Raw genomic sequence first — 18,618 nt, forward strand, 5'->3', positions numbered from 1 at the left:
GAGGAAGAATAACAACCTACAGTTAATGGCTACCAAGTGCCAAGTACTGTCTTATTTGACCTTCATCTCAGCCTTATGCGGTCAGTACTATTAACAGGCCCATTTCCCAGCAGAGGAAATAGTGAGGGAGGTAAATTACTCAAGGTCGTCTGACCAATAGGGGGCAGAGCTGGGATTTGAACCCAAGTTTGTCCAACTCCGGAGCCTGGGTTCTTGACTGCATGCCACTCTCCCCGATGAGTGCGGTTAGGCCTGCCTCTCCTGGACCTTCCCTGGCTAACCCGAGAGGGAGCTCTCTTCTGCTTTCGGCCTGTGCTCTCTCCATTCACTGTCCACTTTGGGAGCCACATGTTTCAGAACCGCGATTGGGACGCAGTGTCTGGTCTAGAATTTTTTTGTGTCCTATGGTCAGATCACTTTTTTTTGATCCAGAAGTTGGGACAGAAACATGATGAGGAATTTTCTGAATTGTTATCAGAGGGAGAATTTGCTCAGTTCCAGAAACATTGGGAGAAGCAATCCAGTTACCTAACATTCAGTGGCTTACGGGGATGACAATAGAGCATATTTCTCATCTGCCTCATGGAGAAACCTGGGCCTCTTCCCTTACACTCGTGCGAAGGGAGATGCGCACCTCCAGTCCACATGGCTTTGCCCTTCATGTTGGGAAGAGAGGGGAATGGACATAAGCAACGCGTGGCTCCCTGTGTTATCTTGAAAACAGAATGATGCATTTTGACAGTCAATTTTCTCTTCCCCATCTTGTAGAGCTCTCTATCCAAATTATTTCCCTGTTGTCCCAAAGAACTAAATGGCAACAGCAAAACACAGCATTGGATTCACGGATAATATACAAGGCAGACAGCCAACAGATTGCTATTAAATTAACCCTGGGGCTTGACGGATCTCTTCTCCCTGACCCCAACAGCTTATGGCATTCCTTATTAAGGCTGAGCCCAGGCAAATTACCTCTGCTAACAAAAGGGGTTAATCTGCCTCTCTGCCAGGGCTCTGGAGGCAGCTCTGAGGGCGGGAGGGGGCACAGCCAGTCTGGCAGCTGAGCTCCATGCTTGGAAGCAGAAGGGGGGAGGTAAGGGCATTGCCATGCCAAGCAGTGGCCTAAGGCATCATTTCAAATAATAATTGAAGACACTGGGAGGTCGGCCCTTAAGAGATCGGCTTCAAACAAATATGCCAGAGCCATGGGTGGCACCAGCAGTGGGGTGAGGGAATGGAGGGGGTTGCGGCAAGGTGCTAGGGGGTGGCAGGGGGGCCGTGCAGGAGTCACGTTCTCAATCCCAAGTCTGGAAAAATATTTCTATTAAGAAAGGCTACACTTGCAATGCAACATTATAAAAGGTTGAAAACAACACACACACACACACACACACACACACAGAACTAGGGGAGCAAGAAGTAAATGTTTGATTCATCTCATTAAATTGTTTATATAATAAAATTCCAGGTCTGTTAAAAACATAGTATGGAAAAATTCTATCTCAAGTACGATCATAATGTCATTTAAAACTCATACTCTGAAAACGATGACTTAAAAGGCAAGATATCAAATGTTAGCGATTGTTCTATCTGGGTGGGTCTGTTTTAGGATGAAAAAATATTTTCTATGCTTATCTCTCTGTATGTATACAATTTTAGGTGAGGAATGTTAGATACAAAACATACAGTCTGACCACAGCCAGTGAAAAAGTGAGTGTGTGTGTGTGTGTGTGTGAGAGAGAGAGAGAGAGAGAGAGAGAGACAGACAGAAAAGAAACAGGAAAAGACAGGAAGGAAATGCAGTTACACCTTACAGGGGAATCAGAGTCTAAGGTAAGCATGTAAATTACCCTTTAGTAACTCTAGCTTGGGCCCATTCACTCATTCGTTCATTCCTCCACTTACTCCATAAATGTTCACAAAGAATCAGCAAGTTCTCTTCTGGTTGTGGAGAACATAGCCTGATACATGCAGCCTATAGTCTAGCAAGGGACCTGGTCACTAAACAAGGTAAATAAATATTATATACAGGACATTAGGTAGTAATAACTGCTGCACAGAGAAATAAAGCAGGGAAGAGTGTGTATGTGTGGGGGGTGGGCAGGGGTGTGTGTGTGTGTGTGTGTGTGTGTGTGTGTGTCCTAAATTGGACAGGAAAAGGCTTCCTGGATAAACTAAAAGGTACATTTTTTTTCTTCTATCTTCTTATTTATTTTTCTGAGCCCTTATAGTTGACTTAGCTAGCATTCACTTAAAATTGTGTTGTAAATTCCCTATAGACACGCCAAAATTAGGTGATGAGATTACAGGTCATTTAGTAATCTCTACAGTGAATACATGTTATTAAACAAAGAAAAGAAACATTAAAAAAGTAGTTTCCATGGCTTAGAACCATCCCTGAGAGAGTTGGACACCAGGAGCCTCATCTCTGTGGGTCAAGTTCAAACTAATATGGTAAATACTGTGATGGCAACAAAATGGAGTCAGGAAAGCGGGGAAAAATGTGCTTCCCAATCTATCTTGCTCAGAGAACTTGGGAAAGTCATTTTGTTTCCCTAGGAGTCTCTCTTCCCACCCCCACCATGGTTTCGCTTCTCTGGTTGAACTCTGATTGGTGACTCATCCCCAAGTTACACGGGACATAGTAACAGGGATGGAGTTTTATATCGTGGCATTTCCAGGGCACACAGCAGAGTGCTCAGTAAATGTTTATGGGTTTTACTTTAACTCCTCGTGACTTAGCAGTCTTTGGTGGGCATCTGGAAAAGTGCAGAAAGCCCACCGTAGGTCAACAGGCCAAGATGCCAGGTCTGTGTAGTGCGAATCATTTTACCTGTGGTTTTCTTAGAAGAGAATGATAAGGACAAGAGGGCTGGAGAAGTGTTCCAAACAATAGTAATTACCATTGCCATGCCTTCCCTGTGTGTCAGGCACTCTGCTAAGTACTCTGTGTGACTGCCTCATTTAATCCTCAAACCACTTGATAAGACAGGTGGTGGGGTTGTCTCCATTAACTGCCAAGGAGATCGAGGGTCAGAGAGATGTTAAGCAACTTGTCAAAGGCACACAGGTTTTAGAACACGAAACCAGATGCAAATCCAGTGAGCCTGACCCCAGAATCTGCATTCCCAGCTACTACACTATAGTACTCTGAGGGAGCCCAGGGGAAGTCTGCAGAGTTGCATTCCTCCCCTCTCCCTGGGACAACCTGAGGCTCAAAGGGCTGGTCCTGTCGGGTGTGGGGAAAGGGGGCAGAGAAATCTCCCAGGCTCACAGGGCACTATGGTCTCCGATCCAGAGCACTAGCAGCCACATCAGCAAGGCACCAGGCCTGGGAAAACCTACCATGGCTGCCTGAATACGGGGAGGAGGGGCTGCCTCGGCGCACAGAGGCCAATGCTGGACATGCCAGTGCAAGAAATGCTCTCCTCTTATGCTAGGCACCACTCTGAGACTGATACGTACACTTAGGATCAAAACGCAGCAGCCACAGGGAGAGGAAATGTGCTGGGCCCTACAGCTTCCCCCAAAAGCCTGCCTGGCAGATTCCAACTGGATTAAAAGGCCACTGTCCATGGTACTCAGAAGGGACAGAGCTGAAAGCCAGGACTTGAGGTTCTGTAGCCCCTTGATCCAGGAATCAATTCACAAAGGGCCTCAGCTCAGTTGACAAATATAGCTAATGCACTGGATGCTCACACCAAGGTCAAAGATATAACACTCCAGTTGGCTTCTCCCAGATAAACAGTTTCTCATGCCCATAGACTGGACTTCTGCTGACCTTTCCAGTCTTGCTTACACTATGCTCTACCTCACTCTGTGGACTCTAGTCATAGTGGCCTACACACCATGCTCCCTCCTGCCAAAGGACCTTTGTACATGCGGCACCAGCCTCTCCACACCTCTTTGCCATGTTAACTCACGCTCGTCCTCTTCTAGACCTCAACTCAGTAATCAGTTCCTCGGCAAAGCCTTCTTCTATTCCTCAGTCTCTGTCAGCTTCTCAAATATGCACCCATGGAACCATATTCCCCTTCTTCCCTGGACTTAAGTTTGTAACTATGTAGTCATTAATGTGATCACTGGATGCAAGACGGTTTGTTTCTTTTCACTTGCATATCCCCACGGCTTAGGGCAGTGCCTGCCACCAATGAGGTGCTCTGGATACAGCTGTTGTGGACTGTACCTTTACTTTGACTTGACACGTGTATATTAACTAGGTCCCATATGGGACCAGGTAAGAGCCCAGGTCAACTCATTCTTAGTCCTGAGAGTGGAGTTCAAAGGGTCCTAGGTATAGCATAGTTTTCATAAAGAAGCAACCTCACTTTAGAGCAACTTTCCTGCATTGAAAAGTTAGGGCTGCCTCTTGCCCTAGAAAATCACGTATCTAAAAATGAGTTATTATTGTCCTGATGTCGTTAACCAAGTGAGGTCAAAGGTGACCACTTTAAACCAGAACCTGTTATGCAATACAGGGCCAGACTGGCTATGGGTGGGAAGGAGAGAATTCAAGACCAGGTGTCACGAGGCTAGGAACTGTGATATGATGTAAAACACAAGGCCCTGGACCTCAGAGATGCTGCAAGTGTCCCGTATGATGAGTAACATCTTGGAAGGAGTGTCCAACTGCAAAGCCGAAGGAGAAGTCTAGGACTGAGAAGGTGGCTCGGTCCAATATTTGACTTTTCTAGTTTCCTTGAACTTTCAATAATAATTAGGATTGTGTCGGGCTGTTTATTGATCATTTACTGAGCAAAGCACTGCCCTAAGCATGTATGTGTGTGTGCATATGTATATGTGTGTATACACACCTGTGTGTGCATATGTATCCACACAGCTGTCTAATCAATCAATATTAAAGAAAACACTGAAAAATTCTCATAATCCCGTTTGATAATCATCTACCCCACAGGCCATGAAATAGAGGCTTGAGTAAGCTAAGACACATGTTCAAGTTTGCACAGCCAGCAAGGACAGCAGAGCCGTGTGAGCACTTCAGGTTTGTTGGACTCAAAGCCTATGCTCTCAACCGCATTTCCAATCTCATGTCACTTCCTCAGAGACACTTCCATTAACACCAATGTCACACCAAACGTCAGTCGCTGGAAGACTTTTTAAAAAATCATATCGCAAGACCACCTGACTTACTATTCACTTAAGAATTTTCTCTACATAAACACACTCTGTAATTTAAGTGAATTTTTCAGTACCTGTGAAATCACAGGATTGATGGTTGTATTTGATAGGATTCATGATCGTAAATTCCTAATTATGAAAACAGAGAAGTCCACCTAGTGTTTGGAGCACCCTGCCTGCCACCGCAGGGGTCCTCATGCTGCGCACTGGGAACTTCGCCTCATTCTACCCCGAACCGTGAGGCATCACAGAGCTGGTGCTGCACAACACAGGATGTGACGGGACCTGCCTGGTGGCGGGCGTTTTTCTGAGGCTGCTTTGAAAGGTGGTCGGCCTTCCTACGCCAGAGGTGGCTGCACTCCAGCGGCAATAAGCCAAAGGGTCCCGGCTTGTACACGCTGCTCAGTGCTTACGGTGGTCTGGTTGAAAACGACGATATAGATATCAGTTATCATCACCCTCATGATGACGATGATTATTTTACATATGGCTCTTTAAGGGTGAATGGCACAATCTCATTTGTATGCTAGCATCTGGCACACTGTCTGACATCTGCAGAATATAATCGAAACTGTGCTATTAATATTTCCCCTTTGCATTCTCCCCAAGGCATCTGTCTCCCAAAACGCCTACAGAAACTTCCCTTCCCCTTGAAGGCCTAGAGGCAAAATTCAGAAAACATGTCACCTAGACTGGGGACAGCAGCAGCTCCAAGTGACAGCAGCTGAGCCAGAGCAGATCTGGCTCTTGGAGTAGATGTAAAGGGAGAAAGGGAACCACCACCCACAGTCACTCTTTTAGCAGCTGTGCGTTCAGGCAAAATCTGTAGGCAAGTTCTCCCAGGCTCAGACAGGATGTGGAGTCAGCTCTGTGAGCAGCAAAAGCTGCCAGTTGTTTCTCAGGGTCTCCATAATCACCTCTACCTGCTTCAAACCTTCTTCCCTGAAAAGTCTGGCGGAGCTACTGATCACTCTTCTGTGGTGCAGAGGAGCTAGCTGTGTACCAAAACCAGGTCTTTTTTTCCTTCTTATGCACATATAGCTAAACTACATTTCCCAGTTTGCCTTGCAGTTAGAGGTAGCCATGTGACTGACTTCTAGCCAATGGAATGCATAGTACTTTAGAACTAGACTCATAGGAATCTCCCATGTGTGGTCCACCACAGTCTTCCCCCTTTGCCATCCTGCTGCAGATAAACAAGGCGATAAGATGGAAGGACCTGAATCTCTGACTTGGAGGAATCAGTTTGCTGATGGGGATGATTAACATTGGACTTTAGAAGAAAATCTAGTTATGTGTTTGAGCCATTATTGGGGTCTATTTTATATCAGAACATTCAAAGCTTTAATATGACTAATATCCTCTTAAAGTAAAATTTCCAGGTTAGATTTCATGATCAACTATATACTAAATATCCCCACAGGGAAGACCTATTCAAATTTGAGACGTTCAACCCAAATGGTACTTCCTACATGTCAGAATTTTCCAGGTACCGGGACACAGGAATGGGTCCTACAAAGTCCCTTTTCACACAGAATTTACATTCAAATATGGGGGAACCCCAAATATACAAATAAAGAGACAGTTTCAAGTAAGGATAAGTACCATGAGGAAAACAGGGAATGAGGGTTATTTGGGAGCTACTTGGGAGTTAATGGAAGTGTCCCTGAGGAAGTGACATGAGACTGAAGTGTGAATGATGACATGTAGCTAGCCATGTGAGCTCTGGGGGCAGAATATTCCAGAAAGAAGGAACAGCAAATGCAAAGCATGAAAGTAGCAACAAAGTTTATCCAGGAACAGGAGCGAGGTTAGCTGGCTGACGCCAAGAGGATGAGTGGAGATATGACAGGACATCACAGAGGGAGGTGGGTCCCGACTGTGTGGCATCTTCCAGTCCAAGTGAAGACCTTGTATATAATTCTGTGTTCAATGGGGGGCTACCAGAGTGTTTTAAACAGGGGAGGAATGGTATCTGAATTATGTGTTGAAAGGTCCACTCCATTAGGGGAACAAGTACCACGTGAGACAGTGAGAAAGAAGGAAGACCAGCCAGATTATTGCAGCCACACAGGTGAGAAAGCAGTGGCCTTCATCAGCGTGGACTGGTGGCAGTGGAGATGGAGAGAAATGAGTTGGTTTGAGCTATCCTTTAGAGGAAGAAAGGGCAGGGCGCAGGGGAGATGGGGAGCCTGGTGAGTGACATAAAGGACATTGACTTGTATATCAGTTGCGCAGCTGCCTGGGTGGGAAGCCAAGAACTGACATCGGAATTTCAAGTGAAGAGTCAGGTTTGTGGTGGGATAGACCCCGGGATGCAGACTGGATGAATGTCTGGTTTGTATGATTAAACAGGGGTCAATATAGTACAGCAAAAATACTGGCTCCGACCTTCAGCAATTTCCTTGCCTTCTCAGAATTTTAGCTGAACATGAGATGATCATACTGAAATTATGGAGCTGTTATTTCAAACAGACCTTTCGTGGGTAGGGACTGAAAAGGAGAGTGATGGGGACTTAGGATTACAAGAAAAGTTTGGGGTCTTGATCTGGATGCTGGTTACACACATGTGTTCCATCTGTGAAAATTGACAAAGATGTCCAATTACGATACACCTCAGAATGACATTCTATGCAGAAAGTTCCCAGTACAGTGCTTAGAACTCAATAAATGGCAGCCACTATTATCTTCACTATTAAGATACAGCAAAAACCATGTCATGCATATCTGTGGTCCATGCTGTCCATACAGGCCATTGAAGAACCCTCTAAGAAGAAGAAGAAACCTTAACTGAACTCTAGGGTCTTGTCTTACAGTTGATGAAGGTCACATCTAGTTTTAATTGAAGACACACAAATGCCTCTGCATGAAGGAACTGATACAGCTTCAATCCAGAGCTTGTCCTGGCCCACCTCTGATAACCCAGTACTTCCCCAACTTTGTTAGATGAAAGCTTGTCGTAGGTGCCGAAATAATTTAAAAGACAACAGTTCTCCACAGGGCCTAGTGTTTAGTTACCACCACCCCCTTCATTCTACTTTCCCCTCACCCCTCCCACCCCCGCCCACTCCAGCCTGGCTCTTACCTGAATACTCCTGATTCTAGCCAATCGGTGATTGGCCCCAAGGAAAGGATACTAAAACTTTGATTGGTTATTTCAAAGTTCCACAGGTTGATCCTCAGGTCATCAGCAGACATGTAGGTTTCATAGTCGCTGTTGACTGATATGGAGTTGATGTGATACGTGTGTGCGTTGGCAAATACCCTCCGCGGCGTGGCCTCCACCATCAGGTCCATGGGTCTGAGGACAGGCACCTGGGATGCAAGAGAAACATGGCCTTTTAGGACCGAAGCTCTGCGCTGGGAAAAGAGCGTGCATGTTTATGTCCTTGATTTCCACACTGATTTCCACACTTAAAATCGGAACCACAACAAAGGAGCTCTGAGAGAAGGAGCAATAAATCGCACTGTTCTTAGTCCCTTCTGTGCTTTTGAGTTTTACTCTTTTCTCAAAAAAATGTCACCATCACTTGGCCTTGATGGGCAGTTTCATCCTTTATCGACTCTAAATGTTTTTCGAGGATGCTTTAGGTAGCCTCATCTCACAGGGTCTTCAAATCTGTGTGTGGTGGGGGTGGAGGGCGGTTTCTGGCATCCAGAGCTGCTCTTCCAGGTTGTTTTTAACACGAACACTTTTTTTAGTTCAATTTAGATTTAAATTTATCCTTCCTGGCTTTGGAGACCTAGATCCCATCTAGGCTTGGCCCTCCATCCTTAGGGCATTGTGAGGAAACCCATCATCACCCAAGACTGTAAGTATCCATATCTAGCCACTGATACACAGGGCACCTGTTGCCATCCTGTTCCAGCCGGGAGAGTGTTGGTTCAGACTTAACTGTCTTGGCATGCCTGGTCATGCCCACTTTCACCTCTACACTGTCCTAGTTTGGACAGCAAGTTACATGGTCATCACACAAATAAATAATTACACACACACACACACACACGGTAGTTGGCAATTATTTGTTGAGTTAGTGAGTTGGAATATGGGAGCAAATGTTTTCTTCCCCACAGGTCAGAGAACGAGGCAGTAAAATCGTTTTCCACACAGGAAGCTCTCCCTGGCAAAAGTGGTCCAGGACTCATCACTCTTCTGACCGCTTCTTTGAGTTCAAGGGCCTGTCTGACCACATGTGGGCAAACTGGCTGCTAAGAGAGTGAGTGCAGACACTCTGCCTGAGAGGGAGAGAACCGGCTAAACACAGAACGGGCAGGAAACACAGGTGTGGTCCTGCAACAGAAACAAGAAAATAAAAGGGCCGAAAGAGTTCCCCTTTCAAGGAACTTGTCTCTTGCAACTGAATCCTGAATAATTTGATACCAGGCGGTTGATGAAGGCTTTTACTTCTGGACCTGTTTTAACCTAGGGGCTGAGGGGCAGAAGGCGAAACAAGGTTCAAGTCTGTGAAGCGTGGTGCCCTCTGCAATCTCTCACAAAACAGAGCCCTCCAGCTCAGTCTTGAAGGAGTTTAGCTCACTTTTGAGGGAGTTTTTAAACTAAATAAACAATTCAAAAGAATTGCAGCATCCTATACAGATGTGGTCCCGGATCTCCTGGAAACCAGAGGAGCCCTGAGTGCTGGATACAGGGAGAGCCAGGTGTCCTCTGAACACTGGGGAAGGGAGGGGATGAAGGACGCTGTGAGCCCCACGCACCCCAGGTTTGGATAATGGCTCTGCAGCAAAATCCCAGGGATGGCCAGAACTGGGAGACCTGGGCTCCGATCGCAGGTTCGCCACTTGCCTGTGGCTGTGTGACTCTGAGCAATTAACCTGCCCCTTGTGGGCTCTGGTTAGACTATCTGAAAAGCAATGACAACACCCACCATGCCTTCTTATCATGAGTTGTAATTCCATTTGTGATAAAGTTTGTGATATAACTCATTCATTTCATGAATTATAATTGCCCTCCGGCACGCCCTTCTAATCACCCTTTCAGCAAGGGATTCACCGAGCTCTGCACTAGGTCCTGGGGGGTTCAGGCGGTGAGCACAAGCAGACACAGTTCCTGCCTTGGGACAGCTGGTCTAGAGGGAGGCGGCGGATGCCACATCACTCACAGTAAAATGCAGTCAGTGCCCGGAAGGAGGGGCTAGAGTGTAAAGGGGGATTCGGCAGGGTCAGGGCGCTCTGTGGGGGTTTTGCTGAGGAGGTATGAATTAGATGACTGTGAAGGACAGGATGTGGTGTACTAGGCTGGGAGGGGGAAGGATGTTCCAGTCACAGAAAAGCGCACATGTCAGGATCTTGTGGTGGCAAGAGTGAAGGGTCAGCAGGTCAGCGTATGAGACAGAGAGAGTGATGGGAATCATGGTGGAGGTTATGTGACGGGGTAGGTAATAGGCAAGCCCTCAGAGAGGTTTTTGCCATTACCCTAAGAGAAATGGGAAGAAATAAAAAAAATTCCAGTGGTATGAGTAGGTTCAAAGTTTTCCTCAGGTCATTCCTGATGTTCAGCGGAGAGTAAGTGGAGGACGAGGGAGGCAGAATTTTGAAGAAGGTGATACACTATCAAACACCAGTGAGGGCATGTCCTGAGTTAAGGCTCTGTAATGGGTAAAAGAAACAGTGACTTTGTCCTTAGGAATCCTCCCTGCAAATATTTATTGGGCTTTTACTATGTCTCAACCATTCTTTACGCATCAACTCAGATAATTCTTTCAATGGCAACTCAGATAATTCTTTCAATGGCTCTGTGAAATACGTACTAGTACAAAGTACTGCTGCAAAGAGAGAACTCAGGCTCAGAGAGGTACGTCAGTGGCCCAGGGTGGCCCAGCTGCTGGATCCCAGAGTCTACACGACCGCAAAGCTGGCGCTCTTTCCACTGGGTGACACCATACTTGACTATCACACATGGCAGGAAGTGACGAATGCTCCCTAAGTGACATAGGTGTGACATTAATGGCATTGTTGATGGGACCAATGAGAGTGGTAGTCGCAGAGTTCTATGGCTGAGCTGTCTCTAGAAACCTCATTTAAGTGTTGCAGGTATTCATGGGATTTGAACAGGGCATCAGTTCTGTGCGCTTTCAGAAACACTGGCCATGCTTTTCAAGTCTGCCATTAAGGAGCTCTCCATCTGGGGCTTCTGGGCGCTACCCACTCCCTTGCCCCCAGAGCTAGGTGAGCTCTAAGCAGCTTCCTGGGGCCACAGAAGAAACGGCATTAGCGAGGAGGATTCCTGAGTCTCCTTCTCAGTGTTGCTCGGGCCCTCACGCTCCACCGTGTGTTGTCTACAGAAGCTGCTGCGCCTGTGCTGACAGGGAGAGGAGCATGACAACAGGGATCAAGAGGCAGTACAAAGTGGGAACTGCCAGCCCAGAGCCCCCGCCTAATGTGATGGGCCTGCCAGCTAATGCAGGCTGACACATTCCATGATGTACCACTTAATGGAGAAGGCTCCATGGAGGTGTCTGGGGAGGGAGCCTCTAATGCTTTGTGCAGATAAGGCAGGGGGCTGCGTGTCACTCACGGGATTCCAGCACCAGTCTCGTGCCCAGGTCAAGGCCTGTCCACGGCCCAGCAACGCCCCTCACAAGAAGGAAGGGGGCAGCTTGGCGGGTCAGGCTGGATGGGATGACTGACGAGGAAGCCCTGTTGGGGCCGTGGCTCCCACGTGCTCTGGCCACATTCTCCTTTCACGGCTCGGCGAGGAAGAGAGTGGGATGCTATTCTCCTGAGTTCAGCTGAAGGGCAATCATTAGGGATTTCTGGGCAGGGCATTCCCGGAGGGCTCTGTGCTTTATGCCCATCACTGAGTCAGCGCTGCCCTGCCTGACTCCAAGGCACCCTTTCGCTCAGCCCTCCCAGGAGCCAACCTCACAAGGGAGAATCCTCCACTCACCCCTCTTGCAGGGGAGGGCAGGGAGGTGAGGGTCCCGTCCGCTGTCACACAGAGGAGCTGAATCTGGGTCATGGGTTCCTGCATGAGCGCCCCTCACCACGGTTGCAAATGAAACTATCAGGTTGAAATATGAAATGGCCATTTTGCAAGTCAAAAATGGTCCAATCTCAGTGACCAATACTGTGGAAGGACTCTGTGCCGTATGGCTGTGACACACAATCGTGGAACACAGAATCCCGCAAGGGCCCTCAGAGCCTCTTAGGGCTGGTGTGTGAGTGTGCATGTGTGTGCACCAGTGTGTGTGCACTGCTGGAGAGTGATGCAGTGGGAGGCTGTGGTGTCTAGGTCTTAGCCCCTTCCTCAGTCCTGGCAATACGTTTGGGTTTGCAATCACATTTTACTCCAGTGGCCATTCCTGTGGACAAGGAAAGTTTGAAAACATCTGGCCCGGGCTGTTCCTGAAGGCTGCAGGTGAGGAAAGCAAGACTCTGAGAGGTGACGTGCCCTGTCTGTGGTCCCCCAGGTCAGGGTTGCTGGCACACAGCCTGGGATTCTGCCTCTTCCCCCACAGCTCCCTCCTTTGTCCCACACCATGTCTCGAGCCGTTCTCCACAGGCCCAAAGCCCCCTCCTTGCCGAACAACAGAATGAGACAAAACCCAGGAGGAAGCCAGGGCCCCAAACCTGCACTTCTGAGCCCCCCTTTCTGAGCCATCTTGGCAGGGGTTCATGAGGCGAGGATCGACCCCGAGACAAGGCAGGTGCTGCACTGTGCCTGCCGGTGAGCACAGGGCCCGTCCTTGGCCTTTGGCGGGGGCAGGTGGTTCCGGATTGTACTGCTGGAATCTGGTCGTGCCCACCCCTCATGCACCTCAGACTCCTCCCTGACCTTGACTCAGTCACAGCTCGTCCCCCTGAGCCTGATGCTAAAGGATGAGCACCCCAGCCTTGGTGGCCAGGTGACCTGCGTCACGTTAGAATATCAGCCTGGGAATAACATCCCAGGGCTCAAGAACGCAGTGTCAGTCTCACCTGCTGTAAGACTTATAGGTGTGCCTTGGATATAATGCCAGTGGGAGGCAAAGAGCCCAGAGGGCCACATGGTTCTCTCGTTCAGATCGTCAGGTCTCCCTGTTCAGTCACGCCCCCCGAGAGGCCTTCCCTGTGCACGCCGCCTCAAATAACATAACCTCCACTCACTCTCCTCTCACCAGGGGGCCGTTTAGAGTGTTGTAAACACTTAAGCAATTTATCAATGAATTCTCATCAATATCCTGTGATGCTGCTTAGCAGATAGTATGAGTGCTGCTGCACAGATAAGGAAACTGAGGCCAGAAAGGTCAAGTAACTTCTGGAAAGTCACCCAGCTGGTACTCAGACCCAGTACTCCTTGACTCTGGAGGCTAACCCTGTAGTCGCTCTGTATTCTAGGCCCTGGAGGAGTGCACTTGGGTGCGTGGGCCAGAGTAAAGAGGCATTTTGGTGCATGGGGACTCGTGCTGGGATGCAGGTCAGGAGGCACTGCCCAGGCAGTGTGGGCCACGTGCCTCCTGTGTCTACCTGGGGAGGTCAAGGGAGACCTCAAAAAGAAGGGGCGACTAAAGGAGGCAGGATGTGAAGGGTCTGTGGCACCTCCCAGGCAGAAGGGGGACATGGGGAGGAGAGAGAACCGTGCTCTACTCCGAGGGGACAGCGTGAGCCAAAGCTCAGAGGGGAGAGTGCCAAGTACATCTGAGCAAACGTGTAATTCTTTGTGTTCTGGGGCTGGAAGTTATAAATACTTATTAAATCCCTCCTGTATGTCAGACATGAAGAAAACTGTGTAGGGTAAGGGATGGAGAAGAGATGGCGTGCTGTTTGAGGTGGGGAAGTCAGAGAAGGCCTCTCTCGGCGGATGACATTTGAGTAGAGACCTGAAGGGAGGGGGAGGGAGCCAGGTGGCTCTCTGGCAAAGAGCACTCTGGGCAGAGGGGATAGCAAGTGCAAAGGCCCGGAGGTTGGAGCATGCGCAGCGTGCAGGAAAAACAGTGAAGTGCCTTTGTGGCTAGAAAGGAGTGAGTAAGGAAGGATCATGGGAGGAGGAGAAAGTGGGGGTCACAGTCAGGGCTGGGTCACAGATGTCCTTGGGACAACAAGGTTCAGGGAGGTGCAGGTAGCTGCCCATTACTGACTCCCCTTCCTGTGAAGACATCCCCCTCCTTGCACTCTCTGCCTTACCTCTCCACCCCTCCTGTCTCTTCCTACCCTTCTCATCCTTCCTCTTTCCAGCTTCTTGCTCATTATCTTTGCTGCCTCCCCTCCTGGGAAACACAAGATCATCTTTCACTTCCCAGAACCCATTTACTAACAAAATGAATGCTGCTGTCACATGGCTTATTTGGTGACTACGCTGGCGATCCTTCACAATCTTCCACAGCAGCAACACGGGTGTCCGTGTCAGCGCAGGTCACAGAAACCCCCTTCAGGGACACACAGTGAAAGCTGAGCTGCATCCTGGATGCCCCGAAGGCCCCCACTTTAAAGGACATCTGTGATCATGCACAGCAGGGAGAGGCCAGAGGTGAGGCTGCAGGGCCTTCACACACTGACTCTGCAGAGAAAAAACAACAGCTGTGTTTACCATGGCAACCTCCAGCACCCCAGTGAGTCGATGGATTCAGGGCATGACTCTGAGAGAGGAAAGATGGCCAGATAGGAGCTAACGAGCGGAAAGGAGAGGGGTCATGGAAAAGGAAGAGAGAGAGGGGACCATCGGTAGAAGCATGTGGGGGATTTTTAGCTGTTCAGCAACCTTGGGTCAAATCTGATGGGGTTCAGCAGACAAACACTTGAACTTGACTAAGTACAATCAACATAATCCACATTATAAGGTCTTTTAAAAAAATGCTACCAATTTAGATCCATCCTTGCTCCATATCTCCTTGTCAGGGTAACTGAGATTATTTTATATTGAGACTGACAGGCTGTATCAAGGTCATATGGTTAAGCAGGTCCCATGTTGTCAATTTGGAAATAAATACACATAGGAATGCATGACGTCATGGTGATGCCAGATAAAACCTTCAGTGAACATTTATTGAGCATTTACTACATGCTGGGCAGTCACCATACAGAGTATCTTTAAGAAGCTTAGACAACACACAACCCCACACCTCTTGTTCTGGTTCATAACCAGCCCTTTGGGGAAGCTGGAGCCATGGCTATTAGATCTAGAAAAGAGAGAGATGAGAGCTGCCCACCTCCTCCTGGGTGCAAGGAACCCCTGAAGTGGGTGCTCTGGGGCCACCGGTTTGAGGCCAGGTGGGGGACAGGGGGGCTTATGCCATCTTATCTAGCAGCACTAATTGGTTGATAGGCAGACAGGCTAGAAAGTTCCAGATTCCAGCCTCACTTCAAGTTAGCCATCTGGCCTTTCTTGGGGCTTCCTTCAAGGAGCATCCTTTGTGACTCTCCAGTGACAATCGCTGTGGGTTTGGGACACACCCAGACTTCATCGTCAGGGACGAGGGAGTGAGTCAGCTTGCAGAAGGGAGAAGCCCTGGGTTCGGCCTGCACCTACCCCTGTTCCAAAGCAGCACAGCCTGGTGGTGGAGCAGGCCGGCCGTTTCCAACAGGGAAGTACGTGGTGACTTCCTCAGAACTAGCTGGACCAGTTTTAAGGGAAACTTCCCCATTTCTGACTTCCATACTTGTTCCTTCCTAAAATCAAATCATCTCAGGAGACGCCCACAGCCCAGGTCCGCCTCTTCCCGTTTGCCAAAGGAGGACAGAAGACAGGCGCTCCCCCAGCCTGAACCTTACTGCGGGCACCGTCCAAGGCAGAAACACCTCCGGGAGGGACACCTGGCCAGCACCTTCAGCCAAGGCCCCACCAACCCCCTCACCCACAGCTCATTCTAATAGGAATTTCTTTTTTTTTAAAAAGATTTTATTTACTTATTTTTAGAGAGGGAAGGGAGGGAGATAGAGAGAGAGAGACGGAAACATCAATGTGCGGTTGCTGGGGGTTATGGCCTGCAACCCAGGCATGTACCCTGGCTGGGAATCGAACCTGGGACACTTTGAGGAATTTCTAATAAAATTTTATTTCTTACGATTAATCATTACTTCTCAGAATTATATGTCTATGTTATTTGGATCAAGTGTATTAATTTTAGAGACAATTATACTGACAAGGAAATATTGAACTCTTATATAAATACAAGGAGGAAAATCTATTTTTGTTATCGAAATGATCAAAAAAGCTTTTAACACTTCTTTGGGGGAAGTGCAGTGGAAATACATGTTTAAAGAGGAAAAAGGAGCGACATAAAGTTCTGACTTTTAAATAACTTGTTCACATACTCTTTTAATGAACATTGGTGGGTATCCAGGTATGAGGGCATTTAAATGACACTGGACGCATTAAAAAGGTGGTTCACAGTTTTATTCTAAACTGCCTAAGTTCAATATACCCCTGAGGTCACATTCTCTGTAATTAACATCAGAACGGAAATGCTTAGTGCTCTACATAAACACGCTCAGGAAAGCGCACAGCTTATCAAACACCTCCTAGGGGGTACACAAGCACAAAATCTGAAGATGTTACGGGGTAAGAGAATTTTGGGAGTCATGCAGAGCTGGACTTGCTCCTGGCTGCACCATGTACCAGGCACGTGGCCTTGGGCTTGTCACGCCATCTTCCTCCCTGTCAGTACTCCCTTCTGTAATGTTAGCGATCGCAAGTCTCTCAGGAGCTTTGCTGAGAACACTCAGCACAGAGCCCGATACATGCCATCCAACAAAGACACGTTTACAGAGAACTTACTCCATGCCGGAGCTGTGCTAAGCACTCTGCCGTGTTCGTGAGTCTTCACAACGACCTTTAGAGGGAGGTGCTAGTACCATTCCCACCTTACAGATGTGGATCCCGAAGCCAAGCAGCTCCTGAAACTTGCTCAAGGCCATACAGCCACTACGTTGTGGAGCTGCCCTTGAACTTGATAATTGGACTCCAGCAGCCATGACAGCTGTTATTAGAATTTTTTTTACCATTAACTTCCAATTGTAGAAAAACAGTCCACTTTGAGAGATGGTCTAGGGAAGATTTCCTGACTTTTTGCTATTGGCTCTGAGGTTTAGGCATCCCTTGCAGGCACCCGGGGATTCTGTCACGATCACAGAACTCAGCGTTAAGTTCCATAACAGCATCTCTAACACAGCCTCCTAACAGAGCATCCCTCAGGAGAAGGGGCTAGTAGAATGATTGGTCACTGGGTAGCAATTAACTACACTGGGGAAAAAAAACACAACAGAAAGCTGCTGGCTTTTCTGTTTAGGAAAATGGCTTCTGTCCACATTGTCATGAAAACCTTGAGCAATATGGTCATTCATCCAATTATCAAACCAACCTGGGGGGCAGAGCCTCGCATTACATGCACCTATTATTGAGGGGTAATTCAGTGTAACAAACCAAATCGAGTATGTACAAAGACTGTCAAATAAAATAAACCACTAACAAATTAAATTACTTCCCATTTTCAGTGGGAAGAATGCCAGTCATTTTTCATTTTTAAAAATATGCATCTTCATTCCATTTTTTTTAAAAAAACATGAAAAGATGCATTTAAATGCCTCTTGTGCTGTCTGTACTAAGGTTTCTTTTCCAAAGGCACAGCCCTCCTGGTTGTGGGACATTTTCTCCCAGGGAATTAATGAAGCATGAGGGAATTAACAAACGTCAAAAACCTTGCTTCCTCCACAGATCAATCAATGGTGGACAGAGTTCAAAAAGCAGGAGTGATCGGCTGGCTCCGGCTCACCGCGACGCCTCAGAGCTGTTGTTTCCAGAATGAAACTGCCACTCAGTAGCACCCCGCCAAAACACGCGGGAATTCTATCCAAAAAATATAATTTTTAGATTTCCCTGATCACACCCTTCAACAGCCTCAATATGTCCCTGGTTTCTTCTGTTACTGGCTTTGTCACAGAGATTGAAATCAGCCTGAGAGGAAAAACCCCTTTAGACCAAGTCAGCCTTTGTGCTGCAGGTTCTTAAATATCTTACAAGTACATTCTCTCATTTGACACACGTTTATTAAGGGCCAATTACTGCTCTAGGTGGTACATTACAGAGTGAACAAAACAAGATTAGTGGTGGCACTTATAATCTAATAGGGAAGAAAGACATTAATGTCTCCAGGTGGATATATTGTTATAAACTGTCACTGATGCTGGAACGAGATGTACGTCGTTTCAATACAGGAAAAATACTGTTTCATTTAAAACTGTAGGGGCTCTAATTGAGATCGGGGAATTGGGTAAACTGCTTTGGAAGAAATGACAGCTCACCGCCATAAGCTTCCTCTAAATCAGTGGTTCTTAGCAAGGGGAAGTTTTGCCATGTGACAGTCACGATATTTTCAGTTGTGACTCCTGGGTGTACATAGCTGGCATCTAGTGGGTAGGAGGCCAAGGATGACGCTAAATGCCCCAAGTACAGAACAGTTTCAAGCAACAAAGAATTATCCAGCCTTGCCCTGACCAGTATGGCTCAGCTGGCTGGGTATCATCCCATAAAGCGAAAGGTCACTGGTT

The 18,618-nt window shown here is 47.7% G+C and overlaps 1 protein-coding gene across 7 annotated transcripts in view; it reads right to left on the minus strand.

Moving 5' to 3' along the window:
- PPP2R2B (protein phosphatase 2 regulatory subunit Bbeta) overlaps window positions 1–18,618 on the minus strand; it is a 484,254-nt gene that overhangs the window by 42,747 nt on the left and 422,889 nt on the right. For all 7 annotated transcript variants that reach the window (XM_028527613.2, XM_028527615.2, XM_028527612.2 and 4 more), the window contains one exon: window positions 8,274–8,451. In XM_028527613.2, the coding sequence (XP_028383414.1) occupies window positions 8,274–8,451 (178 nt within the window). The remainder of the gene's footprint in view (window positions 1–8,273; window positions 8,452–18,618) is intronic.

Source organism: Phyllostomus discolor, chromosome 13, assembly GCF_004126475.2.
Source record: "Phyllostomus discolor isolate MPI-MPIP mPhyDis1 chromosome 13, mPhyDis1.pri.v3, whole genome shotgun sequence".
In the NCBI taxonomy this organism is placed as follows: Eukaryota; Metazoa; Chordata; class Mammalia; order Chiroptera; family Phyllostomidae; genus Phyllostomus; species Phyllostomus discolor.